Source organism: Convolutriloba macropyga, unplaced genomic scaffold, assembly GCF_964194025.1.
Source record: "Convolutriloba macropyga unplaced genomic scaffold, txConMacr16.3 SCAFFOLD_1992, whole genome shotgun sequence".
In the NCBI taxonomy this organism is placed as follows: domain Eukaryota; kingdom Metazoa; phylum Xenacoelomorpha; order Acoela; family Convolutidae; genus Convolutriloba; species Convolutriloba macropyga.
The window spans coordinates 13,279-36,666 of record NW_027452105.1 but is presented as its reverse complement, the minus strand read 5'-3'; the positions used below and the strand labels follow the sequence as shown (position 1 = coordinate 36,666).

At 33.1% G+C, this 23,388-nt stretch overlaps 1 protein-coding gene across 1 annotated transcript; it reads left to right on the top strand.

Moving 5' to 3' along the window:
• Nucleotides 1-3,604: 3,604 nt before the first annotated feature.
• On the top strand, nt 3,605-21,937 carry LOC142357204 (uncharacterized; the record flags this gene model as incomplete). Its single annotated transcript, XM_075408871.1, has 5 exons — nt 3,605-3,859; nt 8,901-9,116; nt 12,542-13,470; nt 18,023-18,077; nt 21,711-21,937. Coding segments are annotated over 5 exons (1,682 nt in total), but the record flags the coding sequence as incomplete, so codon positions are not given.
• Nucleotides 21,938-23,388: the final 1,451 nt, after the last annotated feature.

Here is a 23,388-nt window from a genome sequence, read left to right as displayed (position 1 = left end):
ATCACATAGAACCACAAATTGAATAAAAGCAGAGACAATTCTGAAAAAAGGAGATCTGCAAATTCTTCGATACGTTTGGTAACAAAATGTGAAAAAAAATCACAACATCAAAAAAACCTGACCCTGGAAAACAGAACCACTAAGAATGATAATTTAAAGAAGGTTTGACAAATTTGACAAATTTTTGCAACTTGTTGGCCTCAAATTTTATTAACAAAACATAACCATATATTGAAGTCACCACATCCCAACAAATTAGCCACTTGCCATCAACTAATGCTAGCAAGCAGAGAAAATCAATTCGCATTCTTTGGCTCATAATTCTTTTTGTTGGCTTTTGTGTACTTTCAATGCAAGATTTCTTCATTTTCAGAGCTTGCCAATCATAGTTTCAGCTGTTTTCTGACAAATTTATTCAATGTTATAAAGGCGTTCTCCTTTTTTCCAATTCACTTTACCTTTTGATCACGTTCTTCGTTTTACATAGGCCGTGATTTTCACGTTTGAATTCTGTCTTACTTCACTCACTGTTTCAACTGATTGGATTTTAAATTCTTCACGCATTGAATTACGCAATGGGGTGAATAGGGCCATTGTCAGAAGATTAAAATCAAAAGAGATGTGATAAATCTACAAAGCTTGGTCCTTAAGTCATAGTGCATTAGGTTAACAAAGTTCATTAGAATTTTTGTTAGCTGACCATGGTAATAAGCTTATTAGCACTCAGTTTAGAAGCTGAATTAAGTATATTAGAATTAAGTATTAAAATATAACTTAAAATGCACGCCAAATTAGAACACTTTTCAATTCGCTTTACCTTTTGACCTTTTACTTTTAGAAAGGTCACGATTCCCGCGACCTGTGATTTACCTCACTCACATGACTTGTGACTTACCTCACTCACTGTTTCAACTGAATGGGTTTTAATTTTTTTTCACGCATTGAATTACCTAATTTAGTGAATAAGGTCAAAGTAAAAGGAGCAAAATTAAAAGAAACGGGAAAAACATATAAAGCCCAGTCATTAAGCCATAGTATGTTAGGTTATAAGAGTTCATTAAAGCAAACAATAGCTGACACTATTTTTTTGCGTCATGGCGTTCAGTTCAGAAGCCGAATTAAGTGTAAATTTTAGAATGTAAACAAATTTAAAAAATTTCCGCACCAAAGGTGAACTTTGACAATTAGAAAATTCTGTCAATTTCTATCTCTTACTTTTTCTCTTTTCACTTCAATCCCAATGCGTTTTGCGGATCAACGGCGGCTATTTTCCGGCAGTTTGCTGGCCAAGTTTCACATTTTCTGCTGCTCAACCTCTAGAAAAATGCTCTCATCTCCTTCCACTGCACCCATGGCATAAATTCTTGAAAATTATTGCTTTTTTACAAAAGGCTTGCTTCGCTATTTCTAATAAAATTTTAAAATCTTTTCGAAAATTTCAAAATCATTAAGCATTACAGTTTAACAATTGCTTTTACTCACTCAACATTTATTTTGCAGATTTTCGCATATTTAACATTTTCCTCACCCAATTTGAACACTTCTTTTTAAAAATATTTTCTTAAAAAATACACTTTATGCACATTTTATTATTAAAACGTTCTTTTCACAATTCGTTTTCATATTCGTGATTGTTCATTGTTTGGGATTCATCATCATTTTTCAGAATTTGCATGAAAACCTTTGACTAAAAAGATATTCTTTTCAAAAATTATCGCTTCAAAACTTTACACCAATAATTTACAAGAACAACACCAAAAACTATGTTAAATTTATTACTCATATCCGAAAAATTATTTCAAATATCAACGAGCATTTCTACAGAGCGAGTTAGTGACGAAATGCACTCGAATAACACCGATGCACACGAATAACAAGCAAATTCAAGGCCAGAGTTAGGAAAATCAACACAATAGTTCCAACAAATGTTGTCTGTAAAGAATCTGCAAAACGAAAATTATCCAATTAATTGCTAACTAATTTGAAGGTTGAAGGCGAATGGCTGATCAGAGTTTTTATTATTGAGAGTGAACGACAAGTAAACAAAAATCAAAATTCACTAACTTAACACCAAAAATCACGGTTAGTTTAAGAGCAATCAAACTGAACAAGCCAAAAACACAAACAACTAATATTTTGTTTCAGCAGGATGCAACTAAAATGTCTTCTAATCTTGCTAAGATCTTGAAGATTCTTTCTTGTTTATCTTATCAAGATCTTATTTCTTGAGTTTCTTGCAAAGATCTTGCATGTCCGTACATATCTTGACGTTTTCTTACCAAGAATCTTAACCAAGATCTTATCAAGATTTGTCAAGTTTTATTATGTTTCTTATCAAGATGTTTCAAGTTTCATTTAACTGGGTAATGATATTAGTTTAACTATTGGAAAAAAACAAAGACTGTAGTAATCTATACAAAAAGTGTCATATCTTGAAAATTGTCCAAGAATTTGCAAAATCAAATATCGTGATGTCAATGTAGCAATTTTTCAACAAAATGTTTACTATTAAAACTTTTACAATGAACTTAATCGCAAGAAAAGAGCGATCTCAGCAAAAACTGTCTGAAATCATTATCCATTTATGTTTCTTTAAAAACAATTAGTGTCACAGTCTTAAAAGTATAAATTATGAACTCAAATTTAAAAAAGCTCATTTGTGATAAACTAGCCATCAGTAGGACTTCTTGTCACCCATAACATAATACTGTTGTGAAGCTAAAGAAAAAACAACAAGTCTCGTCAAAAGACTTAATTTTAAAGAAGTTGTATGGTTTCGAAGTAATCAAAACAATAACTCGTTAACTGAAAGAACTTTATGGGTCCAATTAGACATTGTTCGAGTTTCATTGAGAATCTGTCTTGTATGAAACTCAATAAAAATGGAACATAACGAACAGAAAAACGCTATAATTTGCAATTTGCCGCCAGACCAATGCGGATAAGAGTTCATATTTGGCATAAAAAGACATGCATCTTCTTTGTTTTCTTTGTCGGAAAATAACGAGGAAAAACAAAACACAGAAGTCAAATAACCCAACGTCAAAAAAACCTTCAAAACACCGAATTATCTGGAGTCAAATCCAAATCTGTTTTATCCTGGAAATCCCCGATGAGAGTAAAAATTTGTCTTGTCAACGCTTCACCGTAGTAAAATACCGAAATGTTGAAAATAGTTGAATAATTGAGCCCAACTTAACAAAAATGAGCATGATTGTTAACAAAATGACAGTTTAAAAATCAATTGTTTGCAAAAAATTCAAATCCAATTATTTCTTCGTAAGACTTGAATTCTTTAATTAGAACGTTTTAGTTCCATGCTCTTAACTTGACCACTTAAAACTCTATGGAATAATTATATTGATCGGTCAAAATTGACTGAATAAAAATAAAAAACAGTTGAACATATACCTCCCACTCCCTAGATTTTTTTCCGATCTAAAAAATATAAATTAAAAAAATATTTGTAACCAAAACAAAAAAAAATGGTTAAACATTAAAATAGTAAGAGTTACTTTAAACATATGGATAGTTTTGAAATGCTAGTAGATACTAGTAGTTGGGTCGGAATAAAAATGGTATTGAATAAGTTAAACTGCTTTAGTTGATCCGGTAGGACAAGCAGTTCTCCCAATATCTGAATTCCAATTTGCTAGCATCTCCGAATCGAGTGCAATTGAGGAGTCACTTTCTCATTTACTGGAACGAAAAGATCAGACAGAAATCAGTCGATGTCTTCCTATGGCAGAAAGAAACGACTCCTCAACGCGAACATTTGCATCTCAAGATCTGTTGCTGAAGTTCAGTGTCGAACAGATTGTGGCTTTCGTACAAGTTTTGACACCCAACGACCCTTCCGGTTTGAGTTGTTTGTTTATCTTTCAAATCTTTCAAAAATCTTTTATTTTATTTCACTGATATTGTTGTCTTATACGAAAATAGCAGTCGAGTGACTTGGGTATAATAAAATGTTTGAGGTTTTTTTACGCAATGCAGCAACTCCCCCTCCCCCCCACGCCATCGTACACAGCATATTGCCCTTGATTATCATTGATCTTTACGTTCAATATTCTCATTCCAACTATGATTTTGCATTACAAGCATGTCTTATAGTTCTAACTACAATCCTCTTCTGAACCCTAACGTAAATAGTTTAGTACTTACACACTAAATAATGTATAGGCTGAACCTGAACAGTGTGCAGGTAAGGCCATGCGCAGTTAAAATTTACCTGCACAATTTTCCCCAAAATTGCTTACCTGCACACTTTTCATTGTAAATTACCTGCAAAAAATATATTTTAATGCTTAATTTTGAAGCATAGCTCTAATTGTCGTCATATGAAGGGCATAAAAATTATTAGCCATTTTTGAGTACGTTGGATTGCAAAATTATGCAAACATTGACGTTCATAGCAAAATAATTATTCATAAGATATACATTGTGTTATTCATTAACCCAGTGAAAACACGCAAAGTGCTGTTCTTGTTAAATTATTTTACTCCTGATTATCGGGAAGACGTCTCCGAATAAAATAACAACCCGGAGATAGAAACTTATTGCCATATACAGTAATTAGGATAGATATCAAAGACTGCACAGAGGGAAATTTGCTATTTCATTTGATCACTTGAGAAATCAACAAACTAAATCGAACTTTGATTGTTTCAACTTGCAATCGTTTTGTTACGGCGAGAGAAACCAAATCGTACAAGTCAGCAAAAGTTAATGGTTAGTTATTGGGACTAATAAACTATCAAATAAAGCAACAAATACTTTTTATTATACCGGCTATTATTATTCGCAAAAGCTAAACTGCCTAAGCAGTTTGGGCTGTGTAAAATTGTCCCTGTCAAAAGTGGGAGCGCAAATTTGAGTGTTGCTCGGCCAACCCAGACATTTGAAGACAAAGCATTGTTCAATCTGACGAATGATGGAACCAAAACGCCAGCGGTGCAAAAACAAAAGCTCGATTCTAAAAACAAATTGAAAAGCGAACAGCGCACAGAAGGAATAATCAAAGCAAAGCAAACACCAGTCAGATTCACAATAGTCGAGGCCCAGCTGTGTAACTCCACAGCAAAAAATCAACAAGATTTATTAATAATTATGAAAACAATTTATTTCTAAAACAAATGCTATTTCAAGATAAATAAAGATACATACTCACCCAAGAAACCAAGGAGATCCGCCAACAATTGCCATGTCTGAACGAATTTACATCACGTCAAGCAAACTTTGTTGATATATAACTAAAGCCGCAAAGGTAATGGAGAGAATGACATTTATTGGTTTTCTAGTATAAACATATCGCGCAAGGAGTCACGAATGGACAGTATAGCAACGGTATTCAGGCACGGAGCAAAAGCGAAGGCAATGAAAATTACCCAATTACAATTCATTTGCGCAAACGCTACAAAAAGCAGCAATAGTATCAAAACGTGATAAAACGAAAATTCTCTTCGAAGTATCTTAAGCAAAGCAAAAACGTAGAGTTGAAGTAACGATAATCTTTATAAAAAGTGAAAGGAAGTTGCAACTTAAGCAGGGACTGTTTGCAGGAAGGAAATATGGGCTATATATGCAAATGCAGGAAATTGAATTAAGAGATCAACTACTGCCAGTAGAATGTGAATTAGAGCTTCAAAGAGAAGAACGCCATTAGAGATTGATGGTCTCGAACTTTTCGATCAAACAGTGGTCGGGGCAATTCACCTTTCAATGGGACTGAACTAACTTTTCAAAAAATCAAAGTCCACCTGATCGCTCGCCCGTTGAAATCCGGACACTTCCTCAGACACTGGTTTACAATACAACAGTGAACTGCCAGACGGCAGTAACCTACTAAAGCTGAAGTTGAACAAGTTCGATGGTAACAGACTGGAGTGGCTAGAGTGGTTTAGTATGCTCAATGCTACGGTGGCTAAACGGTCAATACCGGAGTCTGAAAAAACAAACCATATGAAAACTTTCCTTCGAGTAAATGCGGAGTTATCAATACAAGGAGTGGGATGCGGAGGCACAGCTGCAAAGTATTCACCAGACAAGTCAAGTGAAGCCTCAGAATGCATAAGGCCTGGCCAATTTCTTGTTAGATTGAAAAAATAAAAGGGATCAAGCTGAATCAGATGCAGGAGCTAGACAGGAAAACAGCAAAAAATATTGAGTTTCATACAGATAATAAATATTCTAGCCTATGCATGAGTAGGGATCATCAAAAATAAACTAATGTATTCTTTCAGCGACAAAAGGAAAAAAAATGATGGAAAGTGGCTAAAATTAGATATGTTGGGAAATTAGCGTTGGCGGTGGCTATAAAACATGGGATAATTGCAGGGTATTGTTAAGTTTGAATTGTCGGTATAAAATAAGGGAAAGAGATCCCTTGTGCAGCGTGAAACTGTGTGGGCAAAGTACATTACCAGCGTCATAGGAGCTAAAACGCACTCTTGCGATAAAAATTTAACAATGAGAGTTGTCAACCCGAAAACAGTATCGGCGAATAAAATTATATAGGACAAGATGGAAAACATCTAACTTAATCCAGTTCAAAAAAAATTTAGAAGATGAAAATTTTGGACATTTTGATAATTCAAACCTCTGGCGTAATATCGACCAGAAAAGTTGAATAACATACGTTAACAGGATACTTGTATATGTGGAGTCTAGAAGGCCGAGCAGGACCACAGTAGCCAGAACAAATAAATCACAGAACTTTTCCTTGTACAGATATTAGCCGTTGTCATATCAAAGTCAATCTGATGATTTCTTGACGAATACTCTATAAGGCAACTGTACATATAGTAGCGGCTTTGAGCAACAGGGTTTGCAATTATCTACTTTTATAGCAAGAATTGTTTCAGTCAATGGTTTGTTTTCCAACAACAGTGAGAGCCAACATTATTACATTATTGGGACCATCATAGTACAACCGGTGACAACCTTGCATTATTCAACCTTCGTTTAATGTTCAACCAAACATAGTGCGAATAACCTCATCATTAAGGAATCCGTGGGCGAGTCTATAGTTTCAAAGAACTGAGCCTGCAAACACTCAAACCAAATCATTTCAACATTTTTTCAGAAAAAATTGCCCAGAGAAACATCCAGGTTGAGGTCCCAGACGGAAGCAAGTATGTCCAGACCGAAGATGAACGCACGAGGGGGGGGGGGGGGGGTGGGGGTTGGGGGGGGGGGGGTTAGGTCGTGCGTTCAAAAATCACATATTCTTGAAAATCTTGCTGATTTAGACACCGGAGATCTGCCACGCCAATTGTGGTTTGATTTGAAGAAATTTTTATGTCTAAACTTGAAGGGACAATTTTCTTTTGCAACAAATAAATTAAAATTATAACCATACGGTTAAATATACCTGAAACAAAAAGAATTTCAAATCATTCAAACAAAATAATATAATAAACATCAACAATTATCTTAAAGTATCACATTATAAAATTTTCTTTCGATTGTTTTCTTCCTAAAAATAAAAATAACTTTTAAAAGCTCCTACATTTTTATTCAAAAGAATTTTTTCATGTTGTGAGAGCAAGAAATCATTCAACGTTTTCTTAAAAACGTTTCCATTTTTTGCCAACCGAAGCCACTGTGGTAACTTATTCCATTTTTGTACGCATCGACGAACGATCGATTTCATTCCAAAGCTGGTATTGGCATTCTGTCTAATTTTGAATTGTTTTGTTCGTGTATTTTGATGAAGATTCAGATACCCGTAAAAATTTTCAGAATTTTCTGGCCTGGCTATATCAAAATGAAATTTGATTAGCGACATTTTTGCTATTATTAGCTCAGCTGGTAGGGTCTTTGTCTGGATTAGCTGATCTCTCGCTTCGTCATACTTTTTGCGTAGAAAGCACACCTTTATACTCCAGTTGATCTGTCGGTTAAGGCGTTTTAGTTTTTTTTGCAGATAAATTTTGAAAAAAAATTGCCGAAAGTGTCAAAGCACAAGTGATTTTAAAAGAAGAATGCGCGCGTTCAGGGGAACTTGATGTCTTATAAGGTAAATTGACCTTATAGCATGAGCCATCTTTTTCAAGGTTTTATTGAGCTTCTCCTCTAAACTAAGGACATGAAACTCTGGACATGAACGCACGAAAACCTGGTGAACGCAAATAAACCTGGGAAACGCACGAAAGTCTGGACATGAACGCACCGCGAAAGTCTGTTGAACACACGAAAGTCTGGACATTAACGCACGAAAGTCTGGTGAACGCACGAAAGTCTGGACATTAACGCACGAAAGTCTGGTGAACGCACGAAAGTGTGGACATAGGCACCTTTCGTCTGGGACGGTCTGGACATACTTGCTTCCGTCTGGGACCTCAACCTGGGCAATCTAGTTCTCAATGTTTTTATCGATTATAGTTTGTTCATAGTTCATTTTGGTCGATCATTGATTTTCATAAGTCTGTTTCTAGACATGGGAAGCTATTGTCAATCGATGATAATAAAAAACACGGACACGGACTGCGATGGAAGCAGAGTTCAGACATTTTGATTTTTGGAGCTCAAAAAGGGTCTGTAGCGGGCCGGCAGATGCATTTGAAATAATGAAAACTGACAAACTGGGCCAAACTAAATCTATATTGACATTCATGAACTGTGAACGAAATGCGCTCATTTTCCAATAAACAGAAACATGAGTAAGAAAGGGCTAAACTTTGGGCAAATTTCAGCATATTTACAAAATTTTGTAGCTCTTTACCACCCACAAAATTTTAGATTCCATTACTGTATATTTACGGTAAAATTAGTTGGGGGTACAATTTTTTTTACTACTAAACTTAAATTTTCTGCTGATCGCATGCCCAAAACCCCATCGATAGGTGAAATCAGAGTACTTATCACTGGTATTAAAATTTAAATTAATCATCTTACAGCTCTGGACATGGACGCATTACAAGTCTCCCAGTGTTTCGAGGATGATTCATGCATTGTTTGTGGAACCCTGGAGTCTTCCTTGCCCAGTACCTGGACATCAGTGCAATGTCATGATACCAGACCCTCGACTTACATGACGATTTCTGTTCAGCCTCCAATTGGGTCTCGGAAAATTTTTGAGAAATTATTCCTATGTGGAGTTGAGATCATTGGTCGTAAGTTTCACTTACTCAAAATTTTAGCATTGAAGAATCATAGAGTGATAGGAGTTAGAAATGGTTAACTTGTAAGAACTTGCATTTTTTTTTTTTGAAAATCGCCAGTTACAGTACAGTGGGACTACATGTGGAAGCGTCAAACAAAGACTATCAGTTTTATGGCGGTTTGAAATAGGAAAGCAGAAGGTCTATTTATATGAAATTATGACAATTGTTCACAAAATAAGACAATTGTGAGATATGTCGACATATTTGAGATATAATAAGATATTAAATGATAATTCAACTGTTTGATGCAAGGACTGTTTGATTCGAAAACGTTTCAATATGTAGGTCCTAAAACATCGCATAACAGCTGATGATTTAAAAGAAATTGAAAAGTTTCGAGTGAAATAATGATCTAATTAAACATTAATGATGAAAAATCCATTTGCAAAGGCAATTATTTCAATACTGGTTGCAAAAAAAAGCTGATAAGCACATAGTTAAATCAATTAAAAGAAGGCACCTCATGCAACTAATCAGCAGATAAAACCATTGTATCGTTTTTGATTTTTGTAGCGACGGAAGCAAACAGAGAGCCAAACTCAAGAAACGACCAGAGTTGAGAAATCTTGGTTTTCAAAGTTTAAATAACCGGATCCAGGTTTTGTTCATCAAACATAGTAAGAATTGGGTTGAAAAAAAAATATTTTTCACCGCAATGCACCTGCATCTTTTGCCGATGAATATAATTTCTAGTTTTTAGCGGTTATTTTTAAGATTTGCGGTTTTCAGCAGTGAAGCTGTATTTTTACCGGAACTCTTGCAAACAAGAAACTTCTGTACACGGTTTCAAAATCTGAATGGTTGAAACTTCCCATACATAGGGATCTCTGATTACGAGTTTGAATAGATTTCGACACTTTCACGACATTATCGTGGACTATATACGCTGTTTTACTAAAAGAAATTCTGTTTAAAATTCTTCGAACTGTGATCTGTTTTCTACGGAAATAACCAATAAAATGGGCAAGTTCAGATTGGTAACCAAAAAGAATAAAAAATCGTTTTCTTTTAAAAACGAATTTCGTTGAATTAGAAAACACCAAATGGTTTCGCGTAAAAATTTGTATTTTCACGCAAAGTTTTTCAAGCCCTACTCACCAATTATGAAGTCTGAAGATGTGTGTACGAAATTAAAATTCTATATCAATATGAAGTACAATGCTTTGTGTACTTGTTACAGTTTGTCTAGTTATGAGCGTACAAAATGAGCGTGGGTGAACATCAACCAACGAATTCTGATTAACGTACAAAAGTTTGGACCTTAAGTCACGAAAGTCCGAACATGAGGACACAAAATTCGGTAAACGCACGACAGTCTGGTTAACGCACGCAATTCTGGTGAACGCACGAAAGTGTGAACTGGAACGCATAAAATCTGGCCAAAATCTGTTTTTGACTGGGACGGTCTCAATATAGGCGCTTTCCGTCTTTGAAGGTCTGGTGATACCGGATCCCGTCTGGAAACTCAAACTGGGAATCCTTAGCTAAACGTGTTTTCCTTAGTTTAATCACAAAACTAACAAACTTTTAAGCCTGGCTCACCGACGAAATTTTTTTAAAACTCTACTCACTAAATATGAAGTTTAAGGATGTTTGTCCGAAAGGAATAATTTATGTTGATTTGAAGTAAAATGTTTTCCGTACTTATTGAAGTTTGTCTATGGTTATGTGTGGACATTGACCTTTAGCCAACAAGATCTGGTGTCCGCACGAACGTTGGTTGAACGCACGAAAAATTGGACATCAAGGCACGAAAGTCAGATCATTTAGACACAAAGTGCAATGAACTTAAGAAAGTCTGGTGAAGCCACAAAAGTCTGACAAAAAAGCCAGAAATTCTTGTAAACAAAAGTACGAACAGCAAAGCACGACGAAATTCTGGTGAAAAAACAAGTTGTGACGACGAAAATTGAGCTTGAACGCACAACAGTCTCTTGTTATTTTTAATTTAAATATGTGAAGCTTAGCAATACGCCATATAAAAGTCTCAAATATTAACAACACGATTAATGAAAGGGCCTCTGATTAGACTCAAGTGCACTCAAATACTCATCTGATCATACCTTCCAGACTGAAGTGACCTATGATCAGACCTTCCTGACCGCTGTGACTTCTGGTCAGACCCAAATCAGACCACGGTCCAAACTAATGTGCGCTGGAATGGTACCCGAGACCCTGTAGTTTTGGTCATGAAACATTTGAGTATGGATTCTAGTGGGTCTGATAATATCTCAACTTGGGTCTGCCCTCCACATATGATAACACTTAATTGAGAAAAAAATAACTAATAAGAATGGGAGAGAAGAACTAATTGATATGGAGTAGATGAAAAAACAAATGTAACTTGTTCAGGGAATTCAGTAACTAAAACGTGATTTTGATTAAAAAGTCTCTTATGATATAAGTGACTTTTAACTTACCTTCATCATTGTCAGTTACGATAACTTTGAAAGATTTGAACAACTAGGTCAAATTTTTCAAAACTATCGTAAAAATCAACGATGTACCTCAGTCAGAAAATACCTATGTCGTATAAAACTTATTACTCAAACACAGTTTAGTGTTTGAACTCTTTAAACAACTTAGATCTATTTTTCCATCTACTCCATGTCAATTACTCCAAGATTCATCGAAATCCTAAAGTTTATTTACTAACGCGTTCTAAAACGCTCTCATCTTTTTCTCAAATCAGCTTGCAGTTCCAGCAGATTTGAGAAAAAGCGCTGACTGTTTTAGTGCGATTTAGCAAGTAAACTCCAATTCGCTGAATCAACCGCCATATTACACAAGTGATAGGTATTTAGAAAAATTCGATATCCATATATATAATATTTGCCTGTAACAATATATTTGACGAAGCAAAACATATAAAAATTGTTAAATTAATTAAATTATTCAAGACCATAATTTTGAGGAGATCAATTTGCGTGATTTGAAAATAGTTCAAACCATTCATTTGTTATTAAAGTGTTTTTCTAGTTGCCAAATCTGTCTATTATACCTTTATATTTCTAGCAGAGACTAATATTTGGCATTGGTTTTTCGCTTACTAATAATATTTCGAAGCAGTTTTGGATTTGCCATTTAAACAATCTGAAAATTTTTTTTAACAAACTAGTGCCGTCCTTAAAGAAAAATGCACCAACAAACAGAAAATTCGGAACTTTGATTGGATTTTTGGTGCTGCGCAGATTCTATCTAAAAGCCATCATTGCATGACCAAATGCAATGTTTAACACTGGCTGAAAACTGATCAAGATTAAATCAGAGTCTGGAAACTATTCTGCTGCTTAAATATACTCAATTTAAGAACCCTAACTTTTCTTTCGAGAAATCCGTAGAAAATTACACTTACACTTAATATTCATTTTCAGGTTACCCCCCACCGGAGTTCGAACGGATAATAATAGACTATATTTCCCAAACTTGGATAAAGTTAACAATGGAAGTCAACTTTCCCGAATCGTATGTCGAAATGACTCTTACCGGAATAAACACGACTAGATCAGTATCTCGTCAAGTTAACCAGGACTTAATCCTTGAGCACAATTTTGCAGATTTGGTACCCGGAACGACGTATGAGATAACTCTTGAACCCCGATTTGAAGATCTCTGGGGCGACCAGGTTAAACTTAAAATCACCACGAGGTTAGGTGAACTAACGTTTGAATGCTTCGAGATTTTGAGAAACACGTCATCAAAGAATGAGAATTCTGAAAATGAGGATTACGAAGCAGAAAAAACTGGAAATTTTGAGAATGATTTGGAAAAGTTTGCCAACGTCAAATGTCTTGTTTCAATTGATGGTCGATTTGATAATATAACCGATACCATTGAGCCACCATTTAGCGCACAATTTCAAATTTTTGCCTCGAATTATTTGGAGCTCGACTTCACACAACTCACGCCTGGAGAAACTTACAGATATTCGGTCAATATTAAAGCGGGTCCATGGTCGTTGCGAAGTTATCAGAGGGTTCCGACAATTCCAGCTAGACCCGTTTTATTTTTATTTAAAGTTTATATTGACAATACCATTGAACTCAGATTTCTGTTGAACGGAAAAGGGATCTCATTTACTTACCAAATTTTTGACAGAAACATTATTATCGCGACTCGTGTTGAGGCGTTTGAAAAATACAAGTTTCTAATAATCGATCCCAAATTTTATGGAATGACATTGATAGCATTTGTTTCAACGGAAGAAGCTGTCAGTGACAAAGCGCAAAGAATTCTAAAAGAGATCAGTTTTTTCAACGTACTATCTGCAACTATACAAAGAGAAACAGACTTCTACCTATCAGTAAACTATACTGTTAATAGCCCCGATCTGGACCGTGTTCTAATAGAACTAGATCCTGATCCAAATCCAGGAGTCAAAACAATTTCTCACCCCAATTCGAAAACAAATGGTTTTTTGTTGCATCCATTCTTTTGTGGAAATAATACTATGCTTTCGATGACACCGTATGACGATTACACAAGAGTTGGTCCCAAGTTCGAGACTGAGCTGAGTACTGAGCCTTGTCCGCTGTTTTCTCACATAGAATACGAAGTTTCGGCATCAATTTCGACTTTCAAGACGGAGATCGTTGTTACCATTCCTTTCAAAGGTGAAATTGTGGACATCAAATTGCATTTTGCTGAACGACAGGGACGTGCTCCAGACTTTACTGTCGCAAGTAAGAAATTATGAAACGGTTGCAAATTTTGTTGACACCCTTTGATCTAAATATAGAATATAGGATTCCATGTCATCATAATGTCTGTTTTAGTTTTCATTGAACTGTAGAAAGTTTATTGTTTTCCACCGCTGTTTAAAAAATGTAGAGTTTGCATGTGATGCCTTCGTTTTTTAGAATACTTTTACTTTTATTCTCTTTATTGTAAAGAAAATGACGATAAAATTGGATTTGACTTGTTTATTTTTGTTGATAAATTTTTATAGTTAAAAAGCAAATATAGCCAGATAAAAATATTTATTATTTTTCCTATGTTCTCCAATTTGTAAGAGAGATTGCATGTCTTGATTCAAAAATTTTAAATTCAACCTTGTGAGAAAAAGATCGTTTTTGTTATATAATTTTTTTTTATTTAACACAAATCTGATTAAATAAAATTTAACAGAGCAGTCATAATTTGTTGAAAACGTTTTGCCTATAATTCAAACGTCCCTGATCTACGGGCAATTCAAATCCTGATTTTCTTGTTTTTTTTTTGTTAAAGAGAAACCATAACTTACTTCTGTTGAAAGTTCAATGATTGATTTTGTTTTTATTTTAACGATTGTTTTCAACAGCTTTGGCTTTTTCTGCATTTGTATTGTACAATTTTTTAAAATGTTTTTGTAATTTTCCATATATTCTCATTTGTCGACCAGTTTTCTATGTTCAAGTAGTGTACTCTTTCTTAGCAACAACTGATGTTCAATGTTGAATTAAATAAAACAAACTTGATTGGAGCAAAAAAAAAACAAATTCAACCTAAAAATTTTTCTTCTTGTTTTTCTAGAGGTCCTAACTAATAAAATTGTCAAATTGATTTGTTATGAATTTGATTTTTTGTTCTTTTTTCATAGAAAAAACACAATAATTATAAGAGCCAGTTATTGTTGCTCTTTACGATATATGAGCTGGGAGAATGTAATCAGAGTTGCCTTTAGTTTTGTCTTCAAGCCATTGAATTATTTTAAATTTTGTTGTTGTTTTCTTATTTACAGTAGTTTTAGAAAATTTTTCTGAAGCAAATGTGTGAGCAAATAATCAGAAGAAATCAAAATAAAATTGCCTATTTTTTAACTATTTAAGGTTTTTTCATGTAATCTTGGCTATGCATTTGTCCCAGGTGAATACAAAGAGTTTAATTTATCCAAAAACATAAAATTTCAATGCATCAACTTTTCGGATGAATTTCATTGAGTCAAAGTTTCCCTTATTGCATTGACAATGCATGTTTGAATATCTCATCACAGTCAAGAAAATATCTCCCAAAATTTCAGAACATGCGATTTAATTACTATTTAAGTTTGAGCATCGGTGAAAGAGTTTAGCCATGATACTCTATTAACAAATCTGGAATTGATGTAAACAAGATATTGAGAGTACATTTGTGGTCAAGTTTCCAAGCAATATAGAACAATTTTGGTGCGAAAAATTCTTTGCACAAGGGCAGCAAACGTGAAAACTAGGCAGTGCCTTGGAAATAGTATTGCTCTTATTTTGATCCGATCACTAAAAAAGCAAAAAAAGAATCGAATCATCACAGAAGCACAGAAACATTGCGAGGCTTCATAGCGTCAATTGTTCAAGTTGCATACAGCAGAAGATTTTTTAACTAGATCAACTATAAAGATTTGTCCAAAAATATTGGCAACAATAATGTGCTCCATTTTAATTTAAAAGCTGTTGAAAAATAAAGTAATGTCGGCAACAATTGAGGTTTGGGAAAATTTGAGTCGCGGAAAAATCCAAGTGGAATCGTCTTATCGCACCACATTTCAGAACGTGATTGCTGAAAGAGAACTAAAATAGCTGAGAAAAATAGCGTTTTTTTTTTCACAGTTCGCCGAAGTGGAGCTTTGAAAATAATATCAAACCAAAAACCGTATTTTGACACAAGTTATAAAACTACAAATTTTCAATTCAATAAAAAATCCGTTGACCCAGAAATAAAAACACAAAACAATGACAGTAAACTAAATAATGCGAAAACAAATGCGAATATCTTGAAAATATTCTGTCCTATTTCAATCATAGGGAAAATAAACAAAAGAACTATTTTTAAAAATCGAAAAGAATGAGAATTATGAGCTCACAATTTTGTGTTAAAAGTTTTCAAAACCAATCGTGTCTACAGCAGAACAAAATCTTGGCGAATTTGATACAGCAGAACACAAAAATTCAGGCGTTCTAAATTTCAAAAAATTAGAAAATGTTTTTATACATGAAGGACAAACATATTCTGTGAAAATAACTCTAAACTATTACTTTACGACCGAGGAAAAATAAATTTTGACACCTCAAACTGATGCTGAGGCAAATCTAATTATTATTTTTCTTTTTGATATTAAATTGATCGAAAAAGTGATTCTGTAGACGGACGGTAAAACATAGCAAGCTAAATTAAGTTAGTTTTGGTGATCAATGATAAGCAATGGGATAAACAGTGAGAAAGAGAGAAAGAGAGAGAGAGAGAGAGAGAGAGAGAGAGAGAAAGAGTGTGTGTGTGAGAGAGAGAGAGAGAGAGAGAGAAAGATTCAAATTGTAATTTTTAATGGTAATGTTAGCTACAAAGCTATAGTGTCATAAAGTTTTGTTAGCTTGAACTTTGCAAATTGTCGGATATATTTGATTTTGCGTGTAGGGGACCATCATAAACTCTCTGAAAAACAGATTTCAGATTTCAAATTTTTAAATTGTTGTTTCAATTAACTTTGATTGTGTCTCCACTCTATGAGTCTTAATATGGTATCATGCACCTTTTTCCAGGAATAATAGAAAAGAACCTTCGCGAACTTTAGAAAAATAAGTGGGCCTCACATAAATTTTCCGCCTTTACTAATAATGCGCTGGAACAAAAATCGAAAAAGTTTTATTAGTCAATAAACGAGCTTCCTGAAGTCGCTATGTGGCTTTGTTTTCTTTTGAGAGAAAAGAAAATTATCTTATATCCCTAGCCGTTGACATAACAAATGCTAGAACGCTTCGATGTATTTGCATATTTCGGGTTAAAAAATTCTAAAAGCTGGACTTTGGAAATCTGCAGCTTACCTGATTAGGAGTTCAAAAAAAGGTGCAAGTCAAGACAAATTCACGTTAGGGTCGATCTGGATCATTAAGTTGCCTTCTAGAAAGTCAAAATAGTTTTTCATATAAATAGAGAAATTTATCTATTGCTTTGTAAAATTATCACAAAATTGTCACACTAAACTTGAAAGCTGTTAGTTTTTGGTGAACAAGAAGAAAAACTATGTCAACAGTCCACGATCAATTTATAACAGCTCTGTCTGAAATCCTTTCATGGTTCATAAAAAAAATTCAACAGCATTTCTAAAAATCTCAACTCTAACATAAAAGTTACATTTTTTGCCCTATCATTCAATTCTGAGCACCAAAAAAGTCATTCAGTGCACTGCCATTCAGTCAAAAAAGTCATTCAGTCAAAAAGCACCAAATCAGTGCACTGAGTACGAACGTTGTTCTAATTTGATTAATAAAAACAGAAAAGTGATTTGATGCTTTGTAAACCACTGATGCTTATAATTTTTTCGTTGTCTATAATATGACGGAATAGTTTCATCTAGTACAAATGCTGGTATTTCATTAGAGCAGCTTCACAATATAGAAACCGAAAAACTGCTTGAAAAAAAAAATGTTATGCAAACGCATGATCAGACTATTAAATACTGGTTATGTTGCAAGGTTCATCCAACTTTCCGCATCACCTTGAAAAGTGTAACTTTATCCAAACATTCCACTACATATTTTAAACTGTTGAACCGGGATCGCAACAATGATGGACGTGTTTGTGTTTGAAATTGTTGAAAATCGAAAAATTCACGTCTTGACGCTTTTATGTAAAAAGAACTTCTTTTTATAGTCCATTTATAATTTGATATTAATTATTTGAACTCTGGACTGATTATACACGCTGTCTACAAACAAGACATACTTTTTGTAAGAAAATCGTGCAAGAACATGTATAGTTCTGCAGGAATTCGCAAGAAACTTGCAGGAGCTTTCAAAGGAACTAAACGGAAATGGGAAAACTTTCTCATAGATATGTGTCACTATCTTCAGCTAACAATAATAATAAAATAAAGCGATATAAATTTAGTCAGTGATATTTTTTTTCAGGTGGCGGCGACGAATTTTGCAATGCAACTTCTTCAAACTTGTTCAGCGACGACAGGTATTGCACATTTACGACTGAAACTGATCTAGCTGGTTTTAACTTCAACCTTACTATAATGGTTACTGGAGCCAATGGCAGGACTAAGGGATATGCTTCCTCTATTTTAAAAGATAGTTTCGCGTAAAATTTCAAACAGTCCTTTCTCTGTTGTTAAGACTATCAGTGAGATATAGTTTGAAAAAAAGCTAAACGATTAATTACGTTTAGAGCCGGTTACGTAATTAATTAAATGAATACATAGGTGATTCTTTTTGGTGAAAAAACTTTTTGGTCTTGAAAAGTTATAATAGTAATAATAGTCTTAATGGTTACTGATATAATTTTTAATAGTAATTAAAAGACCTTTTAAAATGGTCGTGTTTTTGAAATTCAATACAATTATGAAGCTCAGTTTAATCTGGACCAAAGAGTTGTGGACTTTAGAAAAGCAGAACAATAAGGATATGAAAAGTTAATTAAGAAAAGCATATCAAAATTACGGGATTTGTGTTCGATGATTCACAAAAATGTATTACGAAATGTTTACATGTATTATTAAATACTATTAAGCAATTTATTCTTCTAAATCTTTTCGGTGTTAATGACAAAACTCTGAGTTAATTAAATCTAAGTTAAAGAAATAAAATATTGTATATTCTTTTTGAACTCAAATTTTGCAATCACAACTTTTGGATCTAATGATTTAATTTAGTCAAAATTGTAAAACATGATGAATAACTCGCAGTATAGTAGATTAATTTTCAACGAAATTGATCCTTATAATACAAAACTGCAATTAGAGCAACCTTAAATTCAGAAAAAAAATCTTCTGCCCCACTGACCCTACCTTTACAAATGAAAATAGGAAGGAACTGAGATGCATAAATAGGAAGAATATACAAAAAAAATTTGCATGTGCAAAAACAAGTTCGTACCAGAGACATTCGCTGACCATTAGAATCCAATAAAAGTCGAGCAAAAAATACTTTGCTAAAAATTCCTGGAATAAGATATACTTATTTGCCAAATTTCATCGAATTATTCGAAATATTTTAGAGGACGAACGGACTTTGAACAGAACTACAAATAGAACATCGACAACCTGCACTAATCTTTCCTGAGCAAAAACATCTGGCCACAAAAATACATCAACAATAGAAAAAATTACCATATTAAAAAGTATTGTGCTAAGAGAACTTGTAACAAATTGGTTAGAAATGAGTTAAAGTTGCGAGTTAAAAATCTAGCAATTAATGCGAGCAAAAGTAACAAATTCGTGACCCACAAAGCCCTGATAGAGTTGGTTAGAACACAAAATTTTTCGCAAAGTTGACATAAAATTTTATCCTGTAAAAATACTGCGAAATGAAATTTTTGAAACTGTTGAGTTAAATATGAAAAAGATTGCAACAACTGTAAAAAGTTTATTAAAAATCATTGCGCATAAAAGTTATGTTAATGGCTTCAAATCAAGATTTTCAAAGAAAGCTCCGACTACAGATCGAAAACAAGAAATGTGAAAATGGGCGAGTCAAAAACATTCATTGACATGTTAATTCACTTTAGCTCCAAACAGAGATAAAAAAGTGTTTTCATTTTCTTAAATTGTTTCCACGTGGAAAGATACTACAAGACCGCCGATCTTTTTGAAAGCTAACAATTTTAGCAACAGAATGTTTTGAACAATTGAAAGAAGCGAATTTGTTTGTCGACGCTCCCAACACAAAGAAAAGTGAATTGAAACAAAATCAATTAGCTTCGGAAAGGTTCCAAAACTCATTAATTTGACTGAGTTACATTTATATATAGGCCATGAGTTAAAAATCATTTACCAGGTCACCCTATATTGGTAAAAACTACAAATTGGCATACAAAAAGGGACTAAAACTGCCAGAAAATGGAGAAGGGATGGGATCACAAAAAAACAAATAGTTAAAATATACTAGTCACAGTACCCGTATATTAGCCTCAACTATTTCTTTAAGTTATTTACTATTACTTTTTTGGGAGCAATACCAATGCCTTAGTCTAAAAACTACTTACATAATATCGCGATTTGTTGAGCAGTAAAATCTTAGCGGCTGGCGAACAGCAGATTTTATTTTTTTCTGATATAAAAGCCTTTTGAATACAATTTTGAGGGTTTTGTCCGGAACTACGATATTATGGTGATTCGATGTATCATAATAGAGGATATACTTTTGCATTATACGAAGCAAAGTTTTGAGAGCTGAAATTTTTAAATTACTGGAATATAATTGTTTTCTTTTCGTTAAAAGTTCAGTTTCAAGTGATTTACCTCACAAAATTCTGAAAAAATTCTATTTGAATAAAAGCTTCTGATGTGAAATTTTGGATGCAGGTAACTTGCGATCTATTTTTTTGTCAAAGAATATCATGAAAAATAATGAAAGTTTTTTTTTCTGTGAAGCGATTCTGTTACCGTTTATGCATTTTAATTGAACTATTGTGTTATTCATTTAAAAAGTTTACACAATTTTGTTTTTAAAAATAAAGAAAAATAGTAAAGTTTAAGTGATGAGTTTTCCAAAAGGGACGTCACCTAAACGAGCTGTAAATCTTATCTGACATACCTCTTGAAAACTCTTATAGTTCTTAAGTGTATACTGTTTTCAAGGAATTTAATTAAAATAATTCAACTAATTCAACGAATCAGCTAATTATTGATAAAGGCTACCTTCAATAGGACATAAAGTCATGTATGTTTGTAAATGATGAACATATGATTACTGCTTTCTATACCCGTTATAAATCGTTGCACACAGCCCAAGCCTTCATTCGATACAACATGTATATGAACAATAAGGTGTTGTTAACTTTGCATTTTGGATATCAGGGGCTACAGCTATAATCGAAAGCATCGAATTAATAATGGACCAAATGGTTGACAGATCTGCATCTATTGTCATTTTTTGCTGATATCTTCAACACGAGCCAGGGCCCCTACCTTTAATTACAGTTGCGCTTATTGGTGCAATTTGGTAATAATGGACTGAAAAATGTCAAGGTATCTAATATCATTCCTTCGTCACCATATCCTTCGCTATCAGGCTAAGGCGCATTTTACATGTATTAAGATAAGCTTTTATCGAACTAAAGAGGTAATGTGGACGCATTTGTCCACTTTTTTGGAAGAGGGCTTGGTTTGTAATTAATCAAAAAAAAAATCACATATCACCCGGCCCCAATACTATTTTGTGTTGCCATAATAGTACCGTTCTGTTGCACCTGAAAACGTTTTCCCAAAATTACACGCATATTTTTAATGACTATAATGAGTTGGTTCTGCCACTTTTCACCCCGATCAATTTAAGCCCCATAAATTAACAAAATATCGTTTCACCCCACTATCATTTTGCCCGGCAAATTAGCAGTTAATCGGCATTAGAAGTATGTTCAGTCGCGATGTTTCATACCAAGTCCCAGGGGCTACTAACGCACGGCCATGGCCCGCGGGGCATCAGCAAATGATTACAGTAGTAATGTTAATAGTATCATTTATACCAAGAATTAAAATCGGGGTGAAATGATAGTGGGGTTAAATGATAGCGGGGTGAAATAATCGGGGTGAAAAAAAGAAGGTGAAGCAAATAGGGGTAACAAAGCGTTTCTATGAACAAATTTGTCTAGAAAGGAAGCATATCCGGGTAATTATGAAGCAAACTGACAGTCCATATGACTTGACGTACATGGTGTCAAAACCGAAGCTCATTGGATGTACTCCCTACGTGTATTCAGCCGGACAGATTCCTGGACACATTACATGCATCTGGACTTGGCCAAAAATTGAAGGAGTGCCCACTTTCGAGGGATACCTGGAGAATAACGAAGGACAAATTTCAAGAATAAATAGTTAGAAGCAGTTTTTTGATCATCACCCTGTAACTGGTATGAGTTCATATGTGTAGATTCTTAAGAACTTATCAAGCTACTGCGTTTGAAAGCGCACAAAGAGTGGACCAAAAAGTATGTCAGAACAAAATTCTGAAATATGAAAATAATCAAGGGGAAACTGAACCAGTCTCTTTTCTGCCATTAAGAATCCCCGTTCTTTATCAGCAGCATTTTATTACAGTCTCTAAAAATGTATAATTATTATTTCCAATTTTATAATGATTATTATTACTATTACCATTACTATTACAATTACTACACTACTACTATAGCTGTTACTATTACTATTACAATTACTTTTACTAATAATATTACTGTTACTATTACTATTACTATTACTACTACTATTACTACTACTATTACTATTACTATTACTAAAACTATTATTATTACTTTTACTATTACTATTACTTTTGATATTACTATTACAATTACTATAACTTTTGCTAATAATTATAATTATACTATTACTATTACTAAAACTATTATTATTACTTTTACTATTACCATTACTTTTGCTATTACTATTACAATTACTATTACAATTAGCAAAATGTATAATTATTATTTCCAATTTTATTATGATTATTATTACTATTACCATTACTATTACAATTACTACACTACTACTATAGCTATTACTATTACTATTACAATTAATTTTACTAATAATATTACTGTTACTATTACTATTACTATTACTATTACTACTACTATTACTGTTACTATTACTAAAACTTTTATTATTACTTTTACTATTACTATTACTTTTGCTATTACTATTACAATTACTATTACTATTGCTATTACTATTACTATTACTATTACTATTACTATTACTATTAATATTACTATTACTATTACTATTACTATTACTATTACTATTACTATTACTATTACTATTACTATTACTATTACTATTACTATTACTATTACTATTACTATTACTATAACTATTACTATTACTATTACTATTACTATTACTATTACTATTACTATTACTATTACTATTACTATTACTATTACTATTACTATTACTATTACTATTACTATTACTATTACTATTACTATTACTATTACTATTACTATTACTATTACTATTACTATTACTATTACTATTACTATTACTATTACTATTACTATTACTATTACTATTACTATTACTATTACTATTACTATTACTATTACTATTACTATTACTATTACTATTACTATTACTATTACTATTACTATTACTATTACTATTACTATTACTATTACTATTACTATTACTATTACTATTACTATTACTAGTACTATTACTATTACTATTACTATTACTATTACTATTACTATTACTATTACTATTACTATTACTATTACTATTACTATTACTATTACTATTACTATTACTATTACTATTACTATTACTATT